The 21,935-nt window shown below is 36.7% G+C and overlaps 1 protein-coding gene across 1 annotated transcript in view; it reads right to left on the reverse strand.

Moving 5' to 3' along the window:
* Positions 1–21,935, reverse strand: part of mtrex (Mtr4 exosome RNA helicase) — a 60,642-nt gene that overhangs the window by 10,966 nt on the left and 27,741 nt on the right. The window contains exons 16-23 of the mRNA XM_088629401.1: positions 20,538–20,688; positions 19,471–19,643; positions 14,744–14,812; positions 13,799–13,927; positions 10,571–10,681; positions 7,105–7,293; positions 4,869–5,032; positions 3,260–3,365 (exon numbers count right to left, since the gene is read on the reverse strand). Of these exons, the coding sequence (XP_088485527.1) occupies positions 3,260–3,365; positions 4,869–5,032; positions 7,105–7,293; positions 10,571–10,681; positions 13,799–13,927; positions 14,744–14,812; positions 19,471–19,643; positions 20,538–20,688 (1,092 nt within the window). The remainder of the gene's footprint in view (positions 1–3,259; positions 3,366–4,868; positions 5,033–7,104; positions 7,294–10,570; positions 10,682–13,798; positions 13,928–14,743; positions 14,813–19,470; positions 19,644–20,537; positions 20,689–21,935) is intronic.

A 21,935-nucleotide genomic window follows, 5' to 3' on the forward strand; every position in this document is an offset into this window, starting at 1 on the left:
AAGCAACTTTCAAGGTTATGTGTATAAATATATAATATATCCTGCTAGGATATGAGCACAGTCGCTCACAGAACACACAGTGCCTCTCCGTAAACAGAGGCCTAAAGTGATGGTGTCTGGGAGTGTGTAGTTGACACAGAGCTTAACTTGCAGTGATTCCTTTTCTGAGGCAGGTTACAATCCAATTCATGAAGAATCTAAATGATTAAAATTAATAATTGATTCTTAAAGTAATAGACTTGACACAAAAACACTTTAAACGTTATAAGCCTAATTATTTTTAATGAAAAAAGTTTTTCATTAAATGAAATGCCAAAAAAGCTAGGTGCTGAAAAAACAAACATTCCACTTTTAAATAGAAAGCAGTGGTGTGACTGCTGTAGCTTTATTAATGGGAGCCTCTCTTGCTTCCATTCACAAAATACACACAGATTAGTGCCAACAAATTTGAAAATAGTGGATAATGTACATTGTTTACTAAATTAAAAAAAAATTAATTACGCACCTAATTTTCCCTCATTTTCTTTTTTCCCCCATTAAAAATGTGATCATTATTCCCATTGACATAGTGGTATTACATTTACAAAAGAGAAATATTAATGTAGGTGTTTACAGTATTGCTGTAAAAATGAACTTATTATGAAGCTGTGTAATAACTACAATACCACACTTGTATTCACAATGCATCATACAGTTCTTTTATAGCATTTTTAACATGTTAATACTTTAGTTACAGGCAGGCATATGCGAAAAGGGCAACATAGTGAGCTTATGCGCCCAGAATTAAGAAAACACTTTGCCGTGACATACATGGAACAAGGCAGTTTATAAAAACAGGGAAAAAATAACTGAACTGCAGTGCTTTATAACATTTAAGATCAAGCACCAGTGTCTCATCATAACTGAGCACTGCAAACTACTTTGTCAAAGAACCATTTATGGCCCTCCTGCCATTCCCAGCTGCACAAACACATCCACATTGGCACAGTCTGAAGAGCATCATTCAGACTCTCTCAGACACACAGCCAATGGGAAGCAGTATCCATGTGTTTCGATTTCCCAGGATAGTATTTCGCCACTGGGTCAACTGAGGAAACCAATTGCCTTTTCTATTTAATGGCTCTGCTCATGATGCTCAGAGTTCATGCAGGGTATTTTACTTGAGTGGATCAAGACCTCTTGAGATGTTGAAACACAAATGAGCTAGCATGCTGTTTTATGTTGTTTAAAGTGTTAAAACACTCAGAATAATTAAATAAACAAATTCCTCTATAATTAGGTACAAGCAACTACCATCTATTTTTTTTAAAGTAGAGTGAACCAAAAAAAACATAACAAGCAAACAGATCTTCTGAAAACAGTTACATATTGGAGTTAAACAGAGCCTCTATAAACACAGAAACGTTGACTTTGACATTTCTTTACCATTTGCTAAAAAATTGCAGAATTACATAAAGATATAATTAAAAGCAGAAAAATCAATAAGCATAAACAAGCCAAGATTTCAAAATGCTGTCTTGAAATTGGGATCTTCCTTCAGTCAGGATGTACTGAACTATAGTATTTTTAATTAAATATGTATGAACAAAGTATGCTCTGTTTAATGCATCATAATATACAGTGCCCTCCAGAATTATTGGCACCCTTGATAAAGATGAGCATAAAAGGCTTGTTGGTTATCAGCTTGATCTTACACTGAAAATATGAGAGAAATCTAACCTTTCAGTGAGGCAAAATTATTGAAAGAAAGAAAATCCTTATAAAAATAAACATTTTTCTTGAAAACACATTTCACAATTATTGGCACCCCTAGAAATTCCTATGAACAAAATCTAATTGACATATATTCCCGTTTATATTTGTCCTTTTTTAAGCACATATGTTTAGGAACTTTTAAGTGGTGATCCTTGAGTTCCTGTTTCACTGGGGTATAAATATGAGGTGACATGCAGGCCAAACACCCTTAGTCATCTATCAACATGGGAAGATAAGAGAATACATAAATGAAATGAAACAAAAGGTTCTTGACCTTCATAAATCAGGCAATCACTATAAAAAATAGCTTCACACCTGCAAATACCCATCTCCACTATTAGGGCAATAATTAAAAAGTTTCAAACAACTGGAGCTGTGATGAACCTGCCTGGAAGAGGACGGAAGTATATTTTGCCCTCTCGCCCAGTGAGGAGGATGGTTTGAGAGGCAAAACTTTCTCCAAAGATCACAGTTAGACAATTGCAAAAGTTGGTTACATCCAGGGGTCACCAAGTCCAAAAATCATAATTAGACGCCACCTCCATGCCAACAAACTATTTGGAAGTCTTGCCAGAAGAAAGCCTCTGCTGTTGTCAAACCACAAACATAAGCGCCTGAAGTTCGCTAAATATCACAGGAACTTCGATTGGAACTTAGGTCTATGGTCAAATGAGACAAAAATAGAGATTTTTGGCAACAAACACCAGAGGTGGGTTTGGCGTAAAAAGAGTCAAGGTCATACAGAAAAGAACCTAATCCCTACTGTGAAGTATGGTGGTGGATCTGTGATGTTGTGGGGCTGTTTTTCTTCCAAAGGCCCTGCGAATCTTGTTGGGATACATGGCATCATGGACTCCATCAAATACCGGAAGATTTTAGATCAAAATCTGTCTGCCTCTGCCAGGAGGCTAAGACTGGGTCATGGTTGGATCTTCCAGCAGGACAATGATCCAAAGCATACCTCCAAATCCACACAGAAATGGTTCACTGACCACAGAATCAAGCTTTTGCAGTGGCCATCCCAGTCCCCTGACCTAAACACCATTGAAAACCTGTGGGGTGAGCTGAAGAAGAGAGTCCACAAGCGAGGACCAAGTACCCTGAAGGATCTGAAGAGATTTTGTATGGAGAAATGGTCTCAAATCCATTTATATGCGTTCTCCCACTTCATCCAGCATTATAAGAGAAGACGCAGTGCTGTTATCTTGGCAAAGGGAGTGTACTTAATGCAGAGGTGCCAATAATTGTGACACGCGTTAAGAAAACAAATCTTTGAATAATTTTACCTCACTGAAAGGTTAGATTTCTCTCATATTTTCAGTGTAAGATCAAGTTGATGAACAACAAAGACATTTTTAATAGCCTTTTTTGTTCATCTTTACCAAGGGTGCCAATAATTTTGGAGGGCACTGTGATTGCATCTCAGAAAAGTATTGATTTGAATTGACAATGCTACAGTTACTTCTATAGTGTGTTGTGTAAAGAAAAGGGAAAAACAGCTTACATTTTCCTGGAACACAAAACAGCTGAGCAAAGCTGTTGCTTGTTCAGAAGTTAGGTCATTGAAGAGGCCATTAAAAATCATTTCTGTCAACAGGAGTTCGTCCGCACTGTAAAACAACGAAGATAAAAGTTAGAATATAAAAGAACCTGATTTAAAGTTTCTTCTGTACTAGTTGAATTTCAGTTGGGAACATACAGTAATTTAGCACCTTAACTCCCTACTAACTTAAACTGAAAATAAACAAGTGAGAACTGAAATTCTGGGAATGACCAAACGGTACTAAAATTAATGCTTTTCTCAAAAGGTGTTTCTGCTCAGCACCATTCTAGAAATTAGAGTCTACAAAATTAGAAGCTGTGACTAAATTTATTAATATTCTGCTAAATTTAGTTTTGATGATTTGCTGAATCCTGTCTCCAACTTTATAAAACATGTTAAAGTCAACCCTTTTCAATTTGAGTCTTTTATTATGTTACTAAAATGAGCAGAATAAGATTAGGTTGTGCTAGAACTACAATTATTGTAGTGTTTTTACTAGCCAGCAGCATATTAAAACGATCTAGACCAAAAATAAAACCTTCACCTTTTTCGTCTTTAAAAACAATATTGAGAATTGACATCCTGACTTACTAAAAAACAACTCTGCGCATTAGTCATATAAGTTTCATTCTAAAATGACTTCATAAAATTGTCACAGGCTTAAATGGATGGAAATTCAGATAACTTCATCACTAGAAAACTGTTTATACCTGGTAAGTACCGAGATAGACTTTTGGGTTGCCACAAAAGCAAAGTGTGCAAGGCAGGATACCAGTCCATCACATTGCAGAATGTGAGCCAGCCCCCCCCATCTAGGTTCAACTAATATGAAGGTGTCCTGAGGTTAAAGCTCAACGGGTAAATTTAAATCCATAACACACACTAACAAACGTTTATAAATTTTAAACGTGCATATTGAAAATACATTATGGGTCATTCTCTTTGGTTTTAACATTCAGCATGTCTGGAAAACCTGTGTTTTCTTTTATCTTCATAGACTCTAATGAAGCAGCTCTCCTCCAAATTAATAAATACCTTTTACAGTTTAAGTCCTACTTGGCAGCATTACACTAAATTTTAATCCAGCACTTTATTGCATTCTCCATTATTTACAGTATATAATACCATATGCAGCAGACTGCAGGGGAAATCTATTTAGATACAATAATATAAAATTCTAAAAAGGCTTTAGTCATCTCATACCTTTTTACTGTTAAAAATATGAAAGACATTAATTTATATTTATAGTAAGGAACAGTTGCCTCCTGTTGATTTGAGTAACAGAATTGCTAGATGGTAACTTGATCCTCCCAAAGCTCAATATGTTTGTCTCTAAACTGTAGCAAACTGTGTGGGAGTTTTGCCACATGGACCGTTGTCAAATATGGTCTATTCCGAAATAACCAGGCTAATTCTGTATAAAGCCGAAGTGCAATAGAAACAGAGGAAGGGAAGAAAATCCATCTAAGACATCAAGGTTTCAGTTCAAGTGAATACATGGCATTGTTGCTAAATTATTTTCAGGGAAAAAATAGTTGTTAAATGGAAAATCATATTGAAAAAAAATCACCTGCTGATTTCACATGCAACGCGTCCTTTCATCTCAATGACATCAGAGGAGGTTGAAAAACCCAGCCGCCTAAGGACTCGTTTTCGGCACTTAAGTTCATCCATCTGCAGCACTGTCCTTGCTTTCTTCAGCTCTCTCTTTGCTGCCTTTAGGTCTCCAGCAATCTGAAATTTCAAAGAACATCCCATAAAGACTGCTGAATTTGATGCTTAAATTGGGACTCTAATATTGTTAAAATATGTACAAATTTATCATAAAGGTGTTTGAATGTATGTACATGAATGCTAAAGAGCTCTGTGCAAGTCCCTCAGAATACCCATAAGAATTTAGAAATTTAAAATCACTTAGTCCAATACAAGGACACAGTTGTTTCTGGAACACCTAATATGAATATAAATGACGGTCATACTGTAGCTTGTTTCAAGATATAGCTCTAGATATATTGTTCACAACCCTGGCCCTGGAGTAACTATCTTCTGGTTTTTGCTCCAGGCGATTTCTTAATCACAGACTATGATCATTGATACAGTGTCTTTCCTACCAGTGTCTGTTCATCATAAACTGATCAACTGGTAGGGACGTTTAACGAGAAATACTGGCAATCAAGCTGAGGGAAGGCTGTGTAAAGTTCTGCATGCTGATATTAGTGGAAACAGTAGGAATGAGGCAGGGTATTTTTTAAACTCAAAACTGATATAATATAAACAAAAAACAGATCACATAAGTAATCAGTTAGGACCTGAGCTTTAAAGCTCAGTTGGAATGAAGACCAGCAGGCATTGCATTCCTTCAGGGTTGGGAACTACAGCTCTAGAAATCAGTAGCTGAAAACACGGTTTGTTTTGCAGGCAGCATGGTGGTGCAGTGGTTAGCATTGTTGCCACTCAGCACTGGTGGCCTGGGTGCTCCGATTTCTCCCCACAGTCCAAAGATGTACTGGTAGATTAACTGGCTTCTGGGGAAACTGGCCATTATGTGAGTGTGTGCATGTTTGTGTTTGGGTGGGCCCTGCGATGGACTAGTGTCCTGTCCAGGGTGCATCTTGCCCTGAGCCCTGTGCTTGCCGGGATAGACTCCAGACCCTCCACAAGACTGTATTGGATAAAAGTTAGGAAATAGAAGGATCTAAAGGTTTGGCTTGGACACATTTTCCATGTGTCTAATGTCTAGTAAATGTCTAGCAAAATCAAATCACTAGAATTAATTGTGGTCTTTGCATAGCATCTCTTACATTACATTTGCATGGTAACCCAATATATTAAACTAATAAAAATAAATACAGTATTAGTAAAATACAATATTTTACTAAGATGACTAAATATGGGAATATGACTTTTTAGCTGTGCATCATAATGACTAAAAATAATTACTAAAAAGGGTCACTCACACCGTGAAATGAAAACAATGGAACTAAAAAATTAGGCTTCTTAATTAAAACCATTTTAGAAAGCTTTTATCAGCTCAACAGCTGTTAACAGCCAAACAGATATGAGAAAGAAGGGCTCTATACATCTTCCATGTAAGGCAAAAGGAATGTGAAATCATAATTACTTGTCAGGAATACTAAGTAATACAGTATTTACTGAGACATCACTTACTGAAGGAAATGTGTTATTATTTTAATGTTCTTCAAAGAGTGTTTGGCTGTTGATTAAACATATTCTTTAATCAAATGTTTAAACTTCCAAATAACCAAATCTAAAGCTGTCATGACAGTCTATTTAAGGAAAGCTCTCAATTGTAATACCACATGTCCTTACTCATGCTCAATCTGGATGACACACTCTAGAAGTTAAGTAGCAGCTGCATTATGTAGTGTGAGCTATGTATGCAGTGGTAATAATAAATTAAGTAACACCTAACACAGGTACTTAAAACACTCCACTTTCACAACTATATTTACTGAGGAACACCAAAACAAAAATGTCCAGGTCTCCAAAAATACCTATTAAAGTTATTAGTATTTATTTTTAGATTCACTCTAGTGATATTTGTTCACCTCCAACTGTTTCATACAGTTTAGAAACTGTTTAAAAACCAAACCTAGGGTATGAAGATAGACAAATATTAAAAACTGTCAAGACTGACTCAAAGACAGGTATAAGGCTACTCTCGAACCTGCCTAAATGTTCCTTACATTTAAATCTAAATGTTTTGATAGACTTGGAATTCTGGTTCCTGACAGTTTGCAGATACAATCAGTGCCTCATAAGCCACAAGAATAGTTAAGGCTTACCTGTGCTTTCTTCTCACATAGCTTGTACACGGAGTCCAGGTTAGGGTCATTATGTAGAGGGTGCGAGTACATCCTGTGCTCAAAGGCTTCTACTTTTTGGATTACTTTCTTCAGCCCCTGGTCCTTGATTCCCATATCGTCAATGGGATCCAGAAGAGGTATCCCATCAGGAAAACGTTTTTGCACTTCCTGGGATGAACATACATTGATTCATATTAGGTAGTAGTGCAAATTGCCAACCAAGTACCAAGTCCATTGTCACCTCAGAAGTATTAACCCGATGGAGTGATGGGATAATACGCATTTACAATTCTTAGTTTTAAAAATGAATGTGGTTATTGAAGTTCTCAATTAGAAAAAAGGGAAAAGAGGGAAAAATATAGCAATTTAAAAGCAGAAACCCAATCCTTCTTGGGCATTGAGCAAAACTAGGATATACAGAAAAGGCAGCAGCCATCAACACAATGTGACTGCTGGCACCTACTGGCAAAATGACTAATCCTTCTAAACTGACCTGGAGTCACTTAAAATAGAAATAACCAAGAAACAAAACACGGTCTGCTTCTATGCGTTTCAAGTTCTTCAGGTACTCTTCTGTAACTTCAGAAGATATAGGATCATAGACATGGCCTGGACTCTGGTGGCAGTCTCTGTCCTAGAGGAAACTTGTTGTCAGGGCCAGGATGACCTGAACATAGACTGCCACATATTTCTTTAACAGTTATTGGCTTACAATCTGGCTACTGTACCGCCAAGCTAAACATACAGTGGTGTGAAAAGGTGTTTCCCCCCTTCCTAATTTCTTATTTTTTTCCATGTTTGTCACACTGAAATGTTTTAGATCATCAAACAAATTGAATATTAGACAAAGATAACACAAGTAAACACAAAATGCAGTTTTTAAATGAAGGTTTTTATTATTAAGGAAAAAAAAATCCAAACCTACATGGCCCTGTGTGAAAAAGTGATTGCCCCCCCCTGTTAAAACATAAATCAACTGTGGTTTATCACATCTTTGGAAAGCCAAGTTCAATTTCTCTAGCCATACCCAGGCCTGATTACTGCCACACCTGTTCTCAATCAAGAAATCACTTAAATAGGACCTGCCTGACAAAGTGAAGTAGACCAAAAGATCCTCAAAAGCTAGACATCATGCTGCGATCCAAACAAATTCAGGAACAAATGAGAAACAGAGTAATTAAGATTTATCAGTCTGGAAAAGGTTATAAAGCCATTTCTGAAGCTTTGGGACTCCAGCGAACCACAGTGAAAGCCATTATCCACAAATGGCGAAAACATGGAACAGTGGTGAACCTTCCCAGGAGTGGCCGGCCGACCAAAATTACCCCAAGAGCGCAGTGACGACTCATCCAAGAGGTCACAAAAAACCCCACAACAACATCCAAAGAACTGCAGGCTTCACTTGCCTCAGTTAAGTTCAGTGTTCATGACTCCACCATAAGAAAGAGACTGGGCAAAAATGGCCTGCATGGCAGAGTTCCAAGACGAAAACCACTGCTGAGCAAAAAGAACATAAAGGCTCGTCTCAGTTTTGCCAGAAAACATCTTGATGATCCCCAAGACTTTTGGGAAAATACTCTCTGGACTGACGAGACAAAAGTTGAACTTTTTGGAAGGTGTGTGTCCCATTACACCTGGTATAAAATTAACCCAGCATTTCAGAAAAGGAACATTATACCAACAGTAAAATATGGTGGTGGTAGTGTGATGGTCTGGGGCTGTTTTGCTGCTTCAGGACCTGGAAGACTTGCTGTGGTAAATGGAACCATGAATTCTGCTGTCTACCAAAAAATCCTGAAGGAGAATGTCCGGCCATCTGTTTGTGACCTCAAGCTGAAGCGCACTTGGGTTCTGCAGCAGGACAATGATCCAAAACACACCAGCAAGTCCACCTCTGAATGGCTTAAGAAAAACAAAATGAAGGCTTTGGAGTGGCCTAGTCAAAGTCCTGACCTGAATCCGATTGAGATGTTGTGGCCTGACCTTAAAAAAGCGGTTAAGGCTCGAAAACCCTCCAATGTGGCTGAATTACAAGAATTCTGCAAAGATGAGTGGGCCAAAATTCCTCCACAGCGCTGTAAAAGACTCATTGCCAGTTATCGCAAACGCTTGATTGCAGTTGTTGCTGCTAAGGGTGGCCCAACCAGTTATTAGGTTAGGTTTTTTTTCCTTTAATAATAAAAACCTTCATTGAAAAACTGCATTCTGTGTTTACTTGTGTTACTTTGTCTAATATTTCAATTTGTTTGATGATCTGAAACATTTCAGTGTGACAAACATGCAAAAAAATAAGAAATCAGGAAGGGGGCAAACACTTTTTCACACCACTGTACATAAAAAACAAAGGTTCCATCCCAGGATGCTTTTTTAAAAATTATAGTTCAAAGTATTCCATTACATTTCTGTATGGTAAATTGAAGAGATGATCTCACAATCATAAATTAATAAACACACAGTATATGATTAGCTGTAGCAAGTTATTATTTACTGGATGTTCTGCTCCATTCCTAGGCAAGTTACATCAGTCAGCTGTTTGCAGCTTGTTGTGAAGACTCGACATGCTAAGTTCTTGGGTTGCTAATGGTTGAATATACAACTTTCCCAATAACTAAGATGCTAATATTTAAGGCTTTAGCTACTGCTGAAATGTTTAAAAACTGAATGTACAATATTTAATAGTAATAATAATAATAATAATAATAATAATAATAATAATAATAATAATAATTGGTTACACTTATATAGCGCTTTTCTGGACACTCCATGCAAAGCGCTTTACAGGTAATGGGGACTCCCCTCCACCACCACCAATGTGCAGGATGATGCGACAGCAGCCATAGTGCGCCAGAACGCTCACCACACATCAGCTATCAGTGGGGAGGAGAGCAGAGTAATGAAGCCAATTCACAGATGGGGATTATTAGGAGGCCATGATTGGTAAGGGCCAATGGGAAACTTGGCCTGGGCGCCAGGGTTACACCCCTACACTTTTCGAGAAACGCCCTGGGATTTTTAATGACCGCAGAGAGTCAGGACCTCGGTTTTACGTCTCATCCAAAGGACGGTGCTTATTTACGGTATAGTGTCCCCATCACTATACTGGGGCATTAGGACCCACATGGACCACGGGGTGAGTGCCCCCTGCTGGCCCCACTAACACCTCTTCCAGCAGCAACCTTAGTTTTTCCCAGGAGGTCTCCCATCCAGGTACTGACCAGGCTCACACCTGCTTAGCTTCAGTGTGTTGGCAGTTGTGAGTTGCAGGGTGATATGGCTGCTGGCTATATTTAACTACACCACAAAATGACAGATCCATTTCCTTAACTTATTAAAAACTTTTGACTTGTTCCATCAAGCACAAGTCTCGAATTGGCCATTGTCATCTCTTATTTTAGAAAACAGATTGGATTTAGGATTAAATACAAAGGCAAATTTATAATCTCACCTGAATGGATTTGAGGACACTTTGTCTGTTGTCAAATGGTCTAAGGTCTTTGGGGATGTAAAGCCTGACTGAACTAATTGATGCAAGAAGATGGAGCATCACAGGAACAACCTAAACAAGAAACAAACACCATTAACTCCAACACAGGTTTCCGTGGCACTCATTGTGGACTGGCATTACAAAGGAGGGCCCAAAACATTAAGAACTATACTTTTTTGTTTTGACAGTCTCCAGGAAAGGGCTTATTTGTTCTTTTTTTGTGCTGACATTGGAAAAAGGTTTCTATTGGAGACTGCACTCAAATCACACTTCCAGAGCAGCTTACCTCCCACAGACCACTGAGGTCAGAGAAAATCATAACTCGTTCCCAGGCCAGGCAGAAGCAGCTACATGCCAAATGGTAAAAACGGTCAAATTTGAGATCCCTTTTGAATTGGAATATTTATTAAAATGTTTCACCAGGAAGAAACCAAGTGAGAATAAAAATATAATTTGCAGGCTTGTCTCTGAGAGGTAGTGAGAGGAGCAGGATTCTGGAGTTTTTCAGTCAATGTTGCATAAGTGCTGTTGTGTAATTACCTTTCAGGCACAAAGCTATGGACAAAATCATCAATTCAGTAAACATCAGTCTCAACCTTCAAAATCTGAGGAGATAGATCTCAGATCCCTAGATAGTCTTGCACATTCAGAAATATGAAGGCAACACATACAAGGGACCCAGGATTAGAGATTGTATTACTTCATCTACAGTTAGCCCCCGGATAATCTAGTACCTTAATCTCAGTGAACAAGCAAACCCTCCTCTTTTTAAATGAGCCAGAGAAAGTGTTAAGGGAAGCAAAAGCTTTTCTGCATTTAAGTGATAAATGGGTAAGCCTGGAGAAATATGCCAAGTATTACACTTAGTATTATGATTCATAACACAACTATTTTACACAACAACAAAAAAAAAACACTGCATGGCAACTACCACATATTCAATCTTATTGTTGCTGAAAGAATTATATTTTAAGCAGAAATCACTGGTTAGGATAAAACAGATTTTTGTTTATCAGGAAAGAGTAGAAAAGGGTTATTTTATGTTATACTGTGCAGTCTATCTAAAAAAACTGACAAGATTTAAGATCTATACTCTAATTTGTGCAATTACCTTAATTGGTAAAATTGGCATCATCATTAATAATACAATTTTACTTAGTAGCATTTTTCAATATCTGTTTTATGGTGATATTATAGCAAAAACAAAAAATCTGCATTCACCTGGTACACCATTTCTTATCCAAAATAAAATTTGTTTAACAGACACTCCAAAGTGAAAATTCATTAAAAACATTTTGTGTTGTACATACTAGTGTTGCTCAAGTAGAGCATAGCAAGGCCTCTTCTGGCAATTTGCTAAACCACACTGTGCTGACGCACTTAATAAACCACATGTCTTCTAAGATGTTTATATTGAAATCAGGATGAAATAAATGGCATTATCAAAACTGCATACTTGGATTGAACAACAATGTCATTGTTTATAAAATAAGGAAAATTACATTTCCTTTAAAATGTGTTTCAGTAGAAATAAAATTAATTTCACTTGGTAAAAAAAGCTCACCAGTGCTCTCTAATGCAACACTGATGGAGTCTTAAACAGTGGAGCCAAGCATTTTTAGCTGAATCAAGGTTTTGTAAAGACCACCCCGATTGAAGTCAGTGAGTGCAGCGCAGAGATGCAGAGCAATGCATTAATTGTATGTACAATTAGTCAACTGATAGGGAGTTCCAAATGTGTTTCATGTGGTCTGCTGAACTCTGGTATAACACATTTCAGCATAACAATTACACAATATGACTATGAGAAGAAAAAAAGTAGCTCAGCAGAATTCTTCAAATTCAACAGTGAAAGAAAAGCACATTACACCAGCAAAAATTAAAAAAGTTGTGGGACTATGGAACAAGCAACACAGCCATGCTGTTGATGTCGATACCCTGACTTAAAAAAATTATTGGCTGAAATCCTGGGATTTATTAATTACTCAAATCCAAATATATTAATTGGCTAAAGGAAAAAATATTGTTATTCAGTAACTACTTATCCAATCTGGGGTCACGGTCGCCTAGAGCCAATCATGGCAAACATCTGGCACAAGGCAGCATACACCCTGAACAGGATGCAAGTCCTTCACAGGGCAATTAACTATTTCCATTCAACTCATGATCATCTATCATGGGTACCAACTAAAAACTCAACTCAGCACATATCAATTCAGAATTTGAAGAATATTCTATAGTACCTACACATGCATTTAAAATTCTACATAAAAAAATTATTAAGGTGTTTAGTGATTTGGGCTAACGATGAGACCAATTTGATGAAGAAAGATCTGACTTCATTAACATTGTTAATATGTGTAACCTTTTACAAATATGCACTGTCATTTGTATTAAGCATACAAGGCTTTGTGGATATTGCAAAAGTGATAAATATTTTGTCTTTTGGGTTCTAACTAGCAGGCAAGGATCCCATGGGAGCAGAAAGCAAGCTGAAATCAGAACAAGGACAAAAGGGCAGAAAGAAAAATAAGACATTTCGAAAGGCTTATTCAGAAAAGGCTCTTCAAGCCAAAGTAAACACCCGGCCCTGGGATTCATCCAGATGTACATCATCACAGGATTGGTGTTTGTTAGTTTTGGACTAACAGAGGACAGGAAGCCCTGCAAGAATGCCTCCGACTGACACTAGTGTGCAGTATTACTTTTTTTTTCATATCAACACTTTCTCTTTCTTTGACCTGAATACGAAAATATCACAAAACTACCGAATCAAAATTGCAGACCCATTAAACCAAAAAGACAACAAACCTTTTTTCTGGCCATCCCAATCACCTCTTAATGCTAATGTAGTCAAAGTATCGACATGTTGGAGAATAGACACAGAATTAAATGAATACTGCAGACAGTTGACAGTAGTTAATTGATGAAGATCTCACCCAGCTGTTTATTGAATAAGCCAGGATATTTGCTTCATCGGCATCACTGGGGAACTTATTCCAGGTCATCAACAACCCTTCATGTAAATTAAAAGATCTCCTGTTCTCAGTTTTAAATACATTACCCTGTAATTTCTACTTATGTGTTTTCAAAACACTATGGCTTAAGGACATCGTGTCTGCAAAAAAATAATTATTTTAGTTGCAGAGTGCTTTACATCACGGATTAAAAAACAGGAGAGTCACTAACCTGCATTTCTCCCTTCTCTCCAGGCTTGGCAGGTTTGGCAGCCTCTGTTGCAGCATTCTTGACACTCTCTTTGCTGCAGTGCACTAGAACCTCCACCACATAAAGAGGATCCAGGTCCCCAGTGTTGGCCTGTACCAACAGAACACAGTACCAAGATCAATCTTTCCACATATAGGGCATTTCTGTTTCCTTCCATGCCATCGAGATAAAGACACAATATGACAAAGCAGAGCAGTGGCTTCTACAATTCTGCTACCATTTTGTTTTTGATCCAAACATTTAATATTTCAGCCCAATGTGTAAGTCTCCAAACTCGCCAACATTACTCAGAATTTTTTAATGACTCAATGCAATTAAAAATGTATAACACAAAAATTCCATCTTATGTTCTTATGTAAGATGCTATTCAAAATGCACAGAATGAAAGCAGTCTACCGCCCTAATAATACAAAATTACATTTAACTTTTCTTTGCGTGGTTGTTGGATCAGTTACTATAATTCTATGCCCTGACAGCAATTAACAATCATACAAGAATAAAAGAAACCACAATGAAATATAAATTAGCAATTTTAATTTTGAATGGAGTGCACATGGACCCCAAAGACATCCATACAATATAAATAATATTCCCTTATTCAATTGTTGAGCTACACCCAATTCCCACAATGCAAATATAGCAGATATAACTGTATACTAAGTGATAAAAAACAGCATCAGTTTTTAACAGTTATCATTTACAATACACTTGTTACTATAATATTTATCACTCACTATCTTCTGAGTAGTTACAATAGACAAGACACCCATTAATACTGATACTGAGTTGAAGTGTTGTCAGTTTATTTCTGCCACTGTGATGGAAAGTAAATTGTCAATATCCTGATGAAATAAAGCATTCTGCAAGCACTTCAAATACACAATTTAGCAAGTAACATGACCATACCTTAACATTTGATTTTTTTGAGAAATTAATGACAACCCCCCATCCAAAATCATTGTCATCATTTTTCACCTACGGAAAAGCAAGAAACCAATATTATTGCATCTGTTCAAATTACAAGAATAAACATCTCTGGAATGAGATGGCATTAGCAGTAAGCAATTTAGACTTCTTGATAAAACCAGAAACGTAAATAGCTTGAAATAAGCTCTGGTTTCAAAAATGATACTTACAAATCTGAACCAGAGAGAGGTTTTAATGAAAATGTTAAAAACAGAATACAGCATTAAAGAAAAAGTAATAAGAGAATTTGAATCACATAGTTCATGTAGAAAGCCACTGCTATGATGGCTTCCTATCAGAATAGAAAAGCCATAAGCCGAGGTGCTGAGAGAGAATGAAATAAACAGGGTGTGCACTTCCTATTTAAAATAAATTTACAAAAACAGACTGATGGTAAAATGAGAATTTATTATACATAATTTTCAAGCTTAACTTCAGCTAAAGAATAAGAGTGTTTCCACAATGTTTTTGGAAGTTTGTATGATTTAGAGCTTGTTGTCCTATTAGGGGCTTGTTAAAGGACAGATGCAATTTTCTGCTTTTCCTTCCCATTCTATTTTTATTCCTGTTTCTTATCCATACTCCTTTCCAGTAAAAAAAAATGTTCATATGGAAAACACAATGGTTTCTCCGATCGTGACCTATCACTACTGGATTGTTCATAGCTGTTGTCTTACTGTTTTAGGAACTATTGACAGAGAACCCTTCAGATGTTCCCCTCATCACTACTGAGTGGCCTGTCAGCTAATACAGCGAGGTGATTCAGGGCTTAAGCAACAAAGTCACAAGTGCATTATGGTCTGTCATAAATGATAAATTAATCACTTTGTATTATAAACCATATGATTTTTCTCAAAACACATGGATAGACTCATAAATTTAATTTCCCTTTTCTAGACTGTTTAGAACACCAACATCAGGTACCCTGATTGAAAGGTGGCACGAACCCCATAAAAGCAAACTAACTTAAATGCATAGAAGAATCAGGTGCATGTGACCTGCTGTAAATATGTTAAGTATCGTGGCTGGACAGCAAACCTCCGAAGAGGTCTGAAGAATGTCAATCGGTTAACTTCACTTCACCCTGGTGGGGCAATGCTCCTCTACACATTTTCAAAAATAGCAAATGCATCCATTTTAACAGCACAATAACACTTTTCTTAAAATATGAATGTTAAGATTATTTCTATATTATGTTGTAAATATGACCACAATTTCTTACTGAGACTTATATAAAACAGAAATGTTATTTTATTAATCTCATGTGGGGGAAAAACTCCCTTTTTAAACTCCCATCGTGTCTAAAAACTGTTTAACACAACTAAACATGCTAGAATTGCAAAAGCATTGCTAGAATGTTTGCAGGATATTCTACATGACTTTATAGAATACATTCAGTATCCAGTACTACACCACATTCTGCTCCTCCTCCTTTGAAAGAATATAGACCTTCTGTAAACCTAAATTAGGCCATTCATTGGAATCATTGCACCAGAAATCTTATGGAAAGATAAGATTTCATATGACCAGAAGTAACAAAAGCTATGACCAAAGTATCTGTAACTATTTTACTAATGTCTCATAACTGTAGCAAAATTGTATCCCTGTTCAATTTGTCCTTTCAGGAAGGAAAAGATAGTGAATGTCCTCATCACCAAGAGCTTCTAGGTTAATTTAGGCAGATAAGGCATAATAATCTGGAGATTCTCCCAAAAAAGCATTCACTTTGGCAGCTGTGCCAAAGATGGTGGAACTAGGTCCAAACACTACTGTTGTTTTGGAGGAACTCTTGTTACTTTCAGTGTAGAGTGTTAATTTTTCAAGTTCCAATCAAGGCCTTTAGGAATTTTTAACAAATTCAGCAAGACTAAGTTTAGTAAAGACCTCACTATTTCTGACCTGCAATGATTTATTCATCCATGAGCTACTGCTTTCAATTCAAGGTTATAATTTGAAAATGCACGTAAATGTCATCTATACTTTAACCACTGTACTTTCACTATGCCAGTATCAGTTGCCAGTTACTGCCTTCAGGAACACAATGAAAGTGGGACTGGTATAAAAATATGTAATACTTTATCTATAATGGTTTCAAGTGATAACCCATTAGATATCAATTAAAAAGCCAGCTCATTTGAATGAATTTATGACTATAACGAACAGTCTTAAAGAATACATATTTCATCATGACCTGAAATATATATATATATTTCTGTAGATTGTACCCCATCACCAGCTTTCATATTCCTATAGCTAAGAGTTTCAGAGGTTGTTAGTCTGCCAGACTTTTCTTCACTAAATTGTGTGCATTTTCGGACGCATTTCTAAACATTTCTCCAATTCATGAATTGTTCCCACCCTGCGCAGATACTTGTCCATACATTTCACCGCTGTGCACTCTTTCTGATAATTTACTGCATGTTTAATAGGTCACCAAAGGTCAGAGAGATAGCCTTTTTTTTGGAAAGCCCTGCCAATTTCTTTAGGCCATGAACTGCCCATGTATTATTCGAGTCACCCTTGTAAAAGAATTTGTATCGGACCCTCAGATTAGGGTCTTCAAAAGTCCCTAACACTGTCACTTTCTCATCCAACATTTTCCAAATATAAAACAGATAATTTTGCTGACCTATTTTAATACACATAACTCATTCAATTATCTCTAAGATCTGTTAAAAATCAAAATGAGAAAATAGCTTTCATATGCACATATGGGCAGCCACAGCTGTACCAAGTGCCATCTCCCTGCCCAATATATTAAACAAAATCCTTTTATTTATTATACTCTTCTGGTTTGCATTATGAATAAGGGATCAGTAACACAAAATAATTCTCAAATATTCATGTCTACGATTTCTTATTCATCACAAAGTATTAAAAATAAATGTCATAATGCCACGTTCTACATAAAGGCAAGGGAAGATAAACAGGAAAGATGTGACAGTGTCCAATTTCATCCATCTTCAGTCATTCTTAGGGGATACCGATAACGAAATGGGTCATAGCGGGTAACACTGCCAAAGAATGCAGAAGCGGAACTCTTCATCTTCGTAAGCTTATTATATTACATGTTTTAACAGACTGGAGCCATCTTGAGCTTCAGTCTAAATTGAAAAACCTTTGGGTGATATTTGATTCTAGCTTAAGATTCGACCCACATGTGCAGCATATTGTCAAAACATTGTTTTTTCACCTCAGAAATATCGCTAGACTACAGCCTATGTTATCACGAACTGTGGCTGAAAAGCTGATCAACACATTTGTTCTCTCGAATTGACTACTGTAATGCTCTACTCGCTGGGGTACCTAAATCTACTTTTAACAAACTGCAGTATGTCCAAAATTCGGCAGCCAGAATCCTGACCAGGTCTATTGCAACTGATCACATTACTCCTATCCTGGAGTCCTTGCACTGGCTTCCTGTCAAATTCCATGTGGACTTTAAAATCCTCATGCTTACCTATAAGGCACTGCATGGCTTGGCACCTCAGTACTTGTCTGAACTATTATTGCCCTACTCCCCACCTCGCAACCTTCCCACTTCTAAGAACAGAACTGAACCCAGGGACCCAGCGCTGCAAGGCAGCAATGCTAACCACTGTTTCTCCATGCCTCCTTGGATATAACACCAGACAAGATAAAATATTCCATTAATATCTCAGTCAAAGTTCTACAATTGAAGTAATAAATGATATTCCAGTGCAGAAAAAATAAACTCTAAAAGCAGATAACCACAAAATCTTAAAATAAGAAAATTGTTGAATCTTTTAAATTGTCAATTTTATATTTATATTGCATCCTGAAAACATGCACATATGAAAACGTTTAACCTTCCTTTGGTAACTGATGACTTTGAGAAAATGCAAATGATCTGGATTTAAGTAAATTGTTGACACATTCTTTGAAAAATTAAAGACCAAATGTATCAAATGTAGGATTCTAACTGTTCCTACTTTCTAATATCAATTAAACACTACTGACTTAACATCTGCTGTGAATTTCTATATACCAGGATTTAAATGGCTTGCAAAACAAATCCAACATTCCTTCCATCAAACTCTTTTGCAGCATACTGCAACTTATATTTTAGTGGACAATCCTTTATTAAAGAGTTTACAAAATGTGAACTTTATGAATTGTAACATTTTGTTGCTCCAATAAATACATTGTATTTAAGCTACATAGTAAATTCTGACATTTAGTATATTGGGGCTGACATTAAAGTAAAATCTGGGTGGGGCTGACATTGTTATTGTTGCTCCAATATACTAAATGTCTTAATTTAGTCCAGTGGTGAAGCTACATGTATGTAATACATAGTAATGTATATTAAATACTAACAAACCAAAGAACACTTCAAATATATTTCTTGGTAACTGGTCACAACATCCTGTGAGAAAAATGTAAATTTTTATTTCACCCTTTATATTGAATAACATAAATAAAATATAATACAGTATCTCCTGTATTACAAGTGAGGGACATACAGCTTGTCTGTATGTGGTTTAACTCATTAAAGGAACTCACCCCTGTAACTATACATGACATTTGTGGCTATAGTTGTGGCTACAAAATTTTGGGTAAAAACCACACTGTTTATTAAGGTTCAAGAAGTAGTCAGAAGACTGACTAAATTTACTGCAATGACAGGCTGTAGTTGGGCTTACTTTGACCAGTCTCCCAGGCTGCAGAAAGGGCAAGCAGTACTTGGGTTTATGAATGTACTCTTCAATCTCCTTTCCAAGCTTGGCCAGCTGTTGGCGAATTTTGTAGTAGGTAACCACACTTTCTTCATTAGGGATTTCAATCTCATTATACAGTCCTTCCAGTTTCTTCATTTCTGCAAAAAGCAGACCAAGTTAATAAAACACATAGAATTTCTAACCACTTCATCCAATTCAAAGTTGGGGGGGAGGGGGGGGGTTGGAGAAAGAAACAGGTGCAAGGCAGGCTACTTCCTGAATGGGATAACAGTCCATCAAAGGCACATGCCTGGATAAGATTTTAAGATAAATTAGCTGCTAAAATCCAAAAGGGCTATTTGACTACATAATCATTAAGTTCTTTAATAACCACTTCTCCAATTTAGGTTTTGGTGATCCCGAGCCTATCCCAGCAAGCACTGAGCACAGGGCAGGATACACCCTGGACGAGATACCAGTCCTTCACATAGCACAAACACCATGACCATTCTCCCAGAAGCCAGTTAACCCACCACTATGCTGCTGAACTGTTGGAAGAAACCCACATTAACACACAGAACATACAAACTCCACGCAGATAGCACCCCAAGTCTGAAATGGAACCCAGGGTCCCAGCTGTGCCACCATGCCTCCATAATAAAACACAAAGAACTTTTATTCTTAGCATGTTCCAGTTTTTTTATCAAGAGAATGCTGAAAATACAAAATAAATACTGGGAAAGAATATCAGGGTGCAAGAGAACCGTTTTGCTTTTCTATCAAAATTACTGCTTTTTGGGGGGCAAGAATTTGGATAAATTTTGTATCATGGTTTATCCACAACATGCGGAATGTCAAAGAAATTCAACTTACAACTTCACTTGTACATGCTGACATTTCATCAAAAAGGTATGCAAAAGAATATTGTACATTCAAGCTTTTAGGTATAAAATTCAAATATACATATGTTCAAGACTACTTCTGTATTCAATTTACTTCGAATGTCAGTATTGGCTACATAATATCTACTGCTAATAAAGACTGACACTTACTTTCCACGACCCCTGGGACAGCTCTGTAGTGCTGAAACTGGTAGAAAGACTTCTCCAACATGTACTCTGGATTGATCTCTTCAACACGCAACAGGTTAAGGACCATGTTATAAGTGAGATGGAAAGCACTGTTGAGAGGATCAGCAGAGCCCTGGAAAATGAAGCATATCTTTAGATTATGTTCTAAAAAAATGAAACCAACTTTTGAGCAATTAAGTGTTGTATTCACTTAGACATGTGGATGAGATACTAGAATTACAAAAACAGCACAAAAAATGGATGGTCCTCCAAATTATTATGTGGTTGTTTTAGTGCATATCTATGTTTTCCGTGCCATCTTCACAGCAAAGCAATTAAACGGTGCCCAGCAGCACACAAAAAAACTAATTCTAGAATGTCACAGTACAGTGAGTGAAATGAGTGAACAGAAATGACCAATAAGGCTTTTTGACAGCATTCTTTTCCTCCATAGTGCTTGATTAGTTTCATATCCCAAGAATCAGTGCATTTCCTGGAATCAATGAAAGAAACTGCCTTCATTTATGAAGGACATCATTACTAATTCTGAAAGTTTAAATTAGTCCAGTTAGATCAATGGCACTTACTTTTTATTGACTTAGTTTTAAAGCTACTAAACCAATAGCAGTATTGTTCTCATATCACATATGGTCACATTTATTGCCTCTTTCAGCAGCTGAGCAAGAGATGGAATTTTTAAAATGTTTTAATGTAAGTAGGTGGCTTTAAAGGCTTCTTTGTAGGCATCCTTTTTTGTAAACTCAAAACTAATTTGTTTTCACTGCTGGAAGTATTTTACTACTCTGTGAGGTAGTCTCTTCCTGCAAGTTTAGTAAAGTATTTTCAAGCTAGCAGCATAAGAAGCCCCAAAACCCTTTGAGATATACAGGGGTAGCTTGCGTACACCAGATATCTGGGCTCAAGTAGCATGAAAGAAGGAAAGAGTCCAACTTATCAAGAGACTCACATGCATAGACATTGGTTTAACTCAAAATCAATAAAACAGAATTTCTAAGGACTCATAAGAGAACACTGTTTCACCACATAATTCTAAATTTGATTTGATTATAAAAAAAAGCATTATTCAATTTGAAACCACATTGTAAACAAAAACATTTTTTAAACACCAATTAAGCACTACAGGATAGAAACATGAACTTAGGTGGTGATTTTGTATACAGACTTCAGATGTGATGATGAAACACACAATGGAATTCAGCATTTATTAATTACATTCTCTACTAAAATCTCTGGTTAAGAATTATGTCACCATGATCAACAACTCCTATAGTTCATCACGAAGTATTTTACTTAACCCATACAAACTTCCAATAAATGGTAACCAAGATGACTTTCAAGCTATTGTCTACACTACAGATA

This window comes from Lepisosteus platostomus, chromosome 4 (genome assembly GCF_059453375.1).
Source record: "Lepisosteus platostomus isolate fLepPlt1 chromosome 4, fLepPlt1.hap1, whole genome shotgun sequence".
Classification (NCBI taxonomy): Eukaryota; Metazoa; Chordata; class Actinopteri; order Semionotiformes; family Lepisosteidae; genus Lepisosteus; species Lepisosteus platostomus.